The following is an 8,596-nucleotide window of genomic DNA, read 5'->3' on the forward strand; positions in this document are numbered from 1 at the left end:
TGTTACATTCATAATGAGACCTGTTGTAAATTATTTATCATCGGCATAATTAATAACTATGGTTAATAAAGAAAAGAAACATTCGCTTATTTTTACAATAAAAATGTACAGGTGCATTTTGGAAGGTTTTTTTTCAGAAAGTTTTTTAAGTATAAGAAACTGGAATTCTGCCTAATTAATAACCTCCACCACTAGGTGGAATCATAAGCAAGTAAGTTAAGGTGAGTAGTCACCTTTTACAAAAATCCTCCATGTATGCATCTACTCCTATGTCCGATTGACTCTCTCACACGCTCACACACACTCACGTGCATGCATCTGCATGTGTGTGAGTGTATCTGTCTGCTAAATACCATTCGAAGCTTTGTTCCTTTTTCTATTGCTTTTATTGGTCTCTCTACAAGATATAACTCTACTGCCCGTAAGTCAAGGTCAAGATGGCAACATAAACACAGAAAAAAACATTACAATTACTGCCTGCATGTTAAAAAAAAGAATTTAAGGTTAAACAAAAGTTTAGTCATGCAAATAAATCTAATTCAAACACACTTCACCATCTAAGGAAACAAATAAGCAACATTTCAATCTTTTTTGCTCTTCTTGGATGACATTTTGAAGTATTAATAGAGAAAGATGACACAAAGGTTATGGCATTTTAATGATGTGAAGCATATGATAAAAAGCATGGTTTTGCCAAATTCTGAATGTATTCCAGTTATACTTCACAAAGCCTTTCAAGTGTACCTGGTATTGTAAAGACTAGTACAAATCTTCAGGTTTTAGGTAGGTTTAACTACATGACAACACATTTAAAATAAAAATATAGCTGCATGAAGAGCTTGGTTAGTCTTTTTGTCTCTTTTTTAAGTAGCTTCCTTGCAAATAATGTCACATAAGTCCAAAACAGAAATGAAAAATGTGCAATTTCCCAAAAATGAATTTCAAAATCTATGTTTTTAAATGTATAGTAATCCTCTTTATGTCCACCTTCTAACATAACCAAAAAAAGAAGAATCAAACAGTCTTAAAACAAAATGTCACATTGATTGTTGAGCCAGTTTTTAGTATAGTATAAAGATGAACACATAAGAAAACTTCTCTGGAAAAACTTCAATAAGAGAGGTAGTCAACATATGAATAATCATTCTAAAGTCATTTTGGCTAGATGAAGTCTGTGCAGGTGCATTTATAAAAAAAAGTAAAACTTAACAGTGAGTAGAAGATCTGGTCACTGTAAACACACACTGTAGTGTAAAGTGCGTTTGGAGTCCTCTGACTGAAAGAAACTAAGCCTATGTCCATAAATCATTTGACATTGCAAATGATGTTAGTTTATGAGAAAAACACACTTTCAAATGGACGCAGGAACGTTTCGCTTACGTCATTTTATCAATTCATTAAAGCCAGTTCATCAAACCCGTGAAAGAAGTTTGGTTTTGTGATTTAGCCAAGGTTTTGAGCCAACTGCATTGTTTACTTGCATTAAGATGTTGGTAGTTTTTTCAGAGCAGCTACTGACATACAAGAGTAAAAAAACTGGAGCTAGGTGTTGGGCCAGCTGAATCTAAACACATTAAACCGTCTCACATCTTGGCCTTCAGAGGGACGAGTTGGAGTGACTGTAGGAACGAATTAAAGGTGCTCAGATATTCCTCTGGGTGCATCTTTAGATGACCTGCATGTTTTGAAACTTCCCACTTCTTTGTCGTTATTTCGATCCCGTTCTTCTGCCAGTAACCAGACAGCCTCTCCACAGTTTGTGCATCACTCATCAGATCGTTTTCACAAAAGTAAAACAGAGCGGGGGCCGTGACCGGAGTGTTCCAGAACACATCGATGCTTGCGTTGAAGTAGTCCACGGTTTGGCGTTTAAAGATGTTGAAGTAGAGCAGGCTGATTTCCTTTACCAGAGTCTCCCAACGAGGAAACATCGTTTTGCTGAGACCTAAACACAAGAAGAAGAAATATTTACATTTAGTGATAGTATAAAACATTATTAAAGCATTACATCATCATCATTATTAAAGCATTACATCAGATGAATGTTGACGTACCGACGGCCATGTGATCCAGTGTCCCCACCACCAAGCTGTCATACACTTGACCTTTAATCCTTTTAGTCACTGCCTCATATTTATGTTCGTCCTTGGAAATGTGAACCAGCAGCTGAGCAAACGTGTAACCACCGATAGAGAAGGCATGAACAAGCAGGGGGCGGGTGGTGAAACGCTCACTCTGGAGCAGATCCAGCAAGGTTTTTCCGTGGTCCAGTCCCCAGCGAGGCCACAGGAAGTCCTTCACCTTATTTGAAATAAAGAATCTGGAAGTTAAATCATCATAAATGCAAATTTCGGTAAGGAGCTAAACAACAAAGTGCAATTATTGAAACTATTACTAGTGAATCTGTTGTGGGACTGATCCAAACTAAAAAGAGACGCCTTTTGATCCGAATCAATTCTAAAATACTAAAATAGGGGAAAAAGTTTAATTCATTTTAGAATTTTAATTTACCATGCTTTGTTCCTGTCAAAAAGTTTAGATATAACAGAATGTAGCCAGTTTCTGAGAGCACATTTCATGAATAAATAAAATCCCAATTATCAACGTGCACTTTAATATTTAGACTGCTGGCCTTGTGTTAAACAAGACCTTATCAATACTTCTGCTTTGAAATGAGCCATTTATTGCATATTTCAGTCTCATTTTTGCTTAAAAGTCACAGAACAGTAGGAGTAGGGCTGCACGATATTAGGAAAGCCCACGATGTGCAATAACAGTGATTAATATTGCAAACACGATATTACTTGTGATAAATAAAAACTCAACTCAGGAACAAAAATGATTAAAAATACATTTTTTAAATGACAAAAAAAATGATTAAAATGAGAAAAGCAAAAGATGCGAGGAAAGGGAAAAAGAAAATGAACAAGAAAAGGCAATCAGTGGATCCCGGGAAAAGCAGAATCAGCAGAAAGAGCGGAACAAAGCTAACTCGGGTGTTTGCTAACCATGGAAATTAAGTGCCGGGGGCGGGCATCTAACCTATGAGAACCCACCCAATTGGCCAAATGGGTGAAGAGCTCGATTTGATTTGTTAAAAAAAACACCATGCTTTTGTTTGATTGACAGAATGCATTATGTGCAGCAAACAGTTGAGCTGACTATCGCAATATTTATCTGTTCTTTGCGATATGCATATTGCGCATGCTGATATCGCAATAACGATTAATCTGTGATATCTTGTGCAGCCCTAAGTAGGAGTGAAACAGATCTCTCCGTGTCTGATTAGACAACTTGTGTTTTCACCCTTTAACCCAGTCTTCTGGTTCTGGAGGACCACACCACCATGCATGTTTTAGATGCTCCATCTCAAGTGATCAGATGACTGAATCACAGCATGTCCTCAAATTCTGTAAAGGCCTGTTTAATTAATCATCTATTAAGTAAAAGAGTGTTGGTCCAGGAAATGAAAAATATGCAGGCAGTTGCCCTCGAGGTCCTGTCCTGCACAACTTGATCCAGGAAAACAAATATGAGCCATTGGTTTCTTTTGTAACGCGGTACAATGTGTTCAAAATGACTGGTGCAAAGTAAAGTTAAAAGTTAAAGTTAAAGTCCCATTAGTTGTCACACACACTGATGTGTGTGCGAAATGTGTTCTCCGCATTTAACCCATCCCCTGGGGGAGCGGTGAGCTGCAGACACAGTCGCGCTTGGGAACTATTTGGTGGTTTAACCCCCCAATCCAACCCCGTAATGCTGAGTGACAAGCAGGGAGGCATTGGGTCCCATTTTTTTCTAAGTCTTTGGTATGACCCGACCAGGAATTGAACCCTGATCTCCCAGTCTCAGGGTGGACACTCTACCACTGGGCCACTGAGCCGAGTAACGGGACATAAAACGTGTAAAAAGCTGCATCGCTAACTAATAATCAAACCTTTAGGTGATAGCGTACAACAAGACAGGCGGAAAATATATTTAGATCCGACCTTCAACATGCTGAGGTGGTTTGGGTCGTATTTCTCTGGTATCTTTTAAGCAGTGTGTGGACTCAAATCTACACCACAACAAAGAACCTGATATTGACCCAAAACAAGCAGATGTACAGAGAATACGCTCTCTGTTAATCATATTACAAATGTCTAACAGAGTGTGTAGTAACAGCAAATATGTGTTAAAATAGCGTTAAATATCTCTTATGAGCTGGTGGAGATGAGTTTATGCCTGTAAGGACACATTTAAGGTCACCGATTGTGTGGGTAATCCTTGGAGATGTTCTATTTTGTTGCTCTGCTTGCCGGTGTCATGTAGAATAAGCAAATAAAGCAGGCAAACGAGTTCAGATCACATGTGGTTACTCAGGACACTTGTTTACAGGGTCTAAAAGGGGGGGGGGGGGGTTTAAATTCTGCTAAGTTTTAAACTAGTATTTTCTCACATTATCAGCTTGAGTTTTGGTTATTTATAGTGTGCTGTCTAAGGTGGGTTAGTGGCAGCCAAGCTGCTGAGAATCTCTGAGGTGGTTCAGATTCAGCTCAGAGTTGAAAATGTTCACCCATTTTGGTGAGCTGAGTCACACGGTCCAGGATCCCGGGAGGCTGTACAAAAGTCTTTTAAAGCAGACCCATGTGACTACACGCTGCGCTGATTCCTTCACAAGGCATCAGTAAACACACACACACTCACACACACCCCTACAAATTACCCATAGAAAAGTAATCTTTGGAAAACAATGGCAAACATCTTCTGTACAGGTCAGGATGCAAAGGTCACCAGGGTGTCCAGATAAATACGGAGCTTTTCTCATGGGGTTAACAACGTTTAGTTTAATTTACAGATTAAATGTAACAAAGGAGGCTGCACAAGGCCTGCCCTACGGTGGGGCAACAGGGGGCATTGACCCTCAAATGAAGTTCCTGGTAATCTACAAACATATATATCTTTTGGTCTGGGGGTTTACATGCCTCAGTGAGCTCAGGAGCTGCACCAGCAGAAGCTCAGCCTTAAGGTGGGGCACCATTGTAGGACAGGTATGGGGGTCATCATATAGAATACGTTTACAAGGCTTTGTACTGCCCATCCACATCCTATCTGATGGACCTGCTGACCCCATATGTTCCCAACCGTGCACTTCGGTCAGCAGATCATCTGCTGCTTGTTGTTCCGAAGGTTCGGTACAAATCACGGGGGAGCGTGCCTTCTCTTATGCAGCCCCAAAACTCTGGAACTCACTGCCCCTCCGTGTGCGTCTGGCTCCCTCTGTTAGAAGTTTCAAGTCGGCCCTGAAAACGCTACTTCTTCAGTATTGCCTTCCCTCCGTGACACTTTTCATGAAAATCTAGCACCAGATTTGATTTTTTAATTCCGCTTTTATGATTCAGTTACACACTTTTGGCACCTCGCACCATCTGGTAGCTTATTTTGTTTTATTTGTGCCATTTCAAATGTTTTTATCACTCGTTGCATTATTTTATTTTTATAGTGCCATTAACTGTTCTATTTAGTTTTTAGTAGGGATTTTTATCTCAGAGTATTTATGTTTTTTTTCTTATGTATTTTGCCTGTTCTTATTGTTTCTTGTTCAAGCATTTTACTTTTTTATGTACAACACTTTGGTTAGCTGCCATGCTATTTTGAAATGGTGCTTTATAAATATGGTATGGTATACTATTACCTTTTATTCATAAATCACTTTTCTAGACACTCAGAGACGCTGTAAAAAGTCAAGTTAAAACAAGCAGATTATCCAACAAGGTAAAGAGGTCAGAGGGGATGTGTGTGTTGGGGGGGGCATCAATGGAGAAACCGAGTCTCTCCAAGTCCATGTGGGGGAGGAAGAGGAGGGAGAGGGATGTAGCAGAGTGGTAGAGCAGGGCAGAGAAGTAGGAGGGGGCTGGGTTATGGAGGACCTTGAGTGTGATGCCCTGAGGAAGAGGAAGCCAATGGAGGTCACGAAGAGACAAGTAAGTAAGTAAGTAAAAGTTTATTTATATAGCGCCTTTCACGGATATAAATCACAAAGCGATGAGGTCACAGGAGTGGGTGTGGGTTAGGAGACAGCAGCAGAATTCTGGATGTCTTGGAAGTCTGGTGAGGGTTTTGGATGGGATACCATAAAAAATGCTGTAGTCCAGTGGTTACCTAGTTTTTTTCTTTGGGGACCTCCTTTCTTGTTCCCAAGACAAGCCAGGACCCCCAACCCCTACAGGCGTATGCACATTAAATGTGATACTTTATCATTTTTATTGCACACATGCAGTTATAACTTTTACTGTAGGATGTCCTATTGGAACATAAATGTAATTTTTACAAATAAAATCTTGCTAACCTCAGCAAAGACTAAATTGTGGGGACCCCCAATTTGGGAACCCTTGCTGTAGTTGATTAGCAATGTGATGAATGAGTTTCAGGGACAGAGATGAAAAGGGAAGATCAGAGTCTAACAAAATGCTATTCCATCACACGATAAAAACATCCAGAGCCCCTCCAGCACCAAAATATGCTTTTTTTTTTCTCTTCCGTTGCACAGTCTGCCCCCTTCACAAGTCTGTCTGCCCCCTCAAATGTCAGTCTAGAACTGGCCCTGAGGCTGCATCTCTGCCTTCACCAAAACGACTTGTATTACTTACACAAAACCAAGCTATATGTAGTTTTCTCTAAAATTTAAATAACGTGTGCTGTAAATAAGATTGACATTTACAGATTGTGTAGTTATTGTAGGTTTGTGTTGTGATTTTCTCTAATAGGTCTTACCTCGCTCTCTACAACGAGTACATCAAAGCCAGAGCGGAAGTAGATATCACAGTACTTTGCCACAGCTTGAGGTCGTGACCCTAACCAGGGCAGCATCAACGTGAGAGGTTTGTGATCCCAGGAAGTCAGGCTCGACCTTCCGGCCACTGGAGGCTTCGGTTCATTCATGTACAGGGTGATGTTCTTATAGAGGCGATGGGCAGTAATACCACTGCTCAGGGCAGGCCTGGGTATCATTTCTGTTATTCCTTCCTGCAGATTTAGGTTTGTGGACTACAGATGTGGGCCAAGATGGAGTCACTCCTGCAAGACAGAAAAAGGAGAAAAAGAAGCGCGTGCGTTGTTTAGGGAAAACTTCATGTGTGTCTGAAAGTACCATGTTATAAAAGTACGTTAGCTAAAATTAGCTCAAATCATCTGCTGAGTTCTAGTTTCAGACCAGAACTCCAGTCGAGTAAAACTGACCTGTTAAGCAAGTTTGGCCGAAAGACGCTAACTCACGGAGCGTTCATCCGGGGACTAAATCTTCACCAACAATGAAAAGATTTAAGTTTAGGTTCAGCGCGTTCCTAACAACAAGAATGAGTCAAATTAAAGACTGTGTGGTCTTTCTCTGCAGTTGAAACAGCCTACACTTCCGAAAACACTGTAAAGCCAGCTCCCACGGCTTTTATAAAGCGCGCGCACAAATACTGGTTATTACGGTATTCGTACTTTGAGCAGCTTTCAAAATAATAGGCAACTTCCGGGTCTGCAGCCAAACGTTCACGAAAGCTCACAGATTTATTTATTTATTTACTTGTCCGTGGAGCTCAATATTTTTAAATCAATAAATTGCGAGAGTGACTCTCAATTAAAATTGCACACATAGGTCATATTTAATTAAATAAAAGAATGAGAAGTTATTTAGTTTTGTTTTATTTCAGACCAGGACTGCTATTTTAGATTTACTAATGAACAACTTCACAAGTTTTATTATTGCTATTAAAATGAAGTTACATCCACCAACAACAGTACTAACTGATCAGTATCATCTTCATTGTTATTATTATTATTATTATTATTATTATTGTTGTTGTTGTTGTTTCTATTATTATTAGAACACACATCTCTGAATGCTGCTTTTGTTTTGAAAGCCCCTCATTGCTGAGGACACCGTAATATCAGTTCATCTTGCGCATTCAACTTTTAGATTGCAGCTCCAAAACAGCCTAAAAACATAGTGCCACCTATTGGACAAAAGCCGGTAACAGGGATCTGTATTGTCCCAGGAGGATTCCAGAAGAAATGCTGAAGTAAAATATATTATTTTCTACATTTCCTCCCAGCATTAGCTTTTTGTCAGTTCTTACCCATTTAAAAAAATTGAAAACAAGAAAAGTGAGGCATAACAATTAAACTCCTTTACTTCCTGTGTAAGACACAAGCTTTTTATGTGACATGAAAATGTATTATGATAAATGAAAATAAAGATGGCCCTCAGTTACTTCAAGCTGCAAATATTCTGATAATGCAAAAAATATTTAAAATTTTAGAAATGTACTTTAGAATGTGTTCTTCTGTAATTTAATGTAGCCAGTACTAAACTAAACAATCCATTGCTATTGTATCTTTGATCTGTCATGTTATAAGAAACCTTCAGCTGATCATTTGTTCATCACTTGGGATTAGGAGATTTTTTTTATTCTTGAATTAATGAATCAGGCAAACACCACCAAATCCATTCTATACCAGGTGGTGGCAGAAATGCTCTAGCCACCAATCTAGATTTCTTGTTATGAGATAACTTACAGAAACTGTCCGTCTGATTTGGGTTTAATATGTGAGGCTCCTACTTTCCTCC

General features: G+C 39.3%; 1 protein-coding gene across 1 annotated transcript; it reads right to left on the reverse strand.

Annotated features, from left to right (window-relative positions):
- Positions 1-367: 367 nt before the first annotated feature.
- si:dkey-5i3.5 (transmembrane protein 53) lies at positions 368-7,757 on the reverse strand. The gene is made up of 4 exons (XM_015964648.3): positions 7,219-7,757; positions 6,754-7,056; positions 2,055-2,301; positions 368-1,945 (listed from the first exon to the last, which is right to left on the reverse strand). The coding sequence occupies exons 2-4, from the start codon at positions 6,988-6,990 to the stop codon at positions 1,584-1,586; spliced, it is 846 nt and encodes a 281-aa protein (XP_015820134.1). The 5' UTR covers positions 6,991-7,056; positions 7,219-7,757; the 3' UTR covers positions 368-1,583.
- Positions 7,758-8,596: the final 839 nt, after the last annotated feature.

Source organism: Nothobranchius furzeri, chromosome 4, assembly GCF_043380555.1.
Source record: "Nothobranchius furzeri strain GRZ-AD chromosome 4, NfurGRZ-RIMD1, whole genome shotgun sequence".
NCBI classification, from domain to species: Eukaryota; Metazoa; Chordata; class Actinopteri; order Cyprinodontiformes; family Nothobranchiidae; genus Nothobranchius; species Nothobranchius furzeri.

Coding starts and splice junctions, on each gene's coding strand:
- si:dkey-5i3.5 (XM_015964648.3), bottom strand. CDS start 6,990: ATGATACCCAGGCCTGCCCTGAGCAGTGGTATTACTGCCCATCGCCTC. Junction 2,302..6,753: donor TACTCGTTGTAGAGAGCGAG/GTAAGACCTATT, acceptor ATTTCAAATAAG/GTGAAGGACTTCCTGTGGCC. Junction 1,946..2,054: donor ACTGGATCACATGGCCGTCG/GTACGTCAACAT, acceptor TCTTGTGTTTAG/GTCTCAGCAAAACGATGTTT.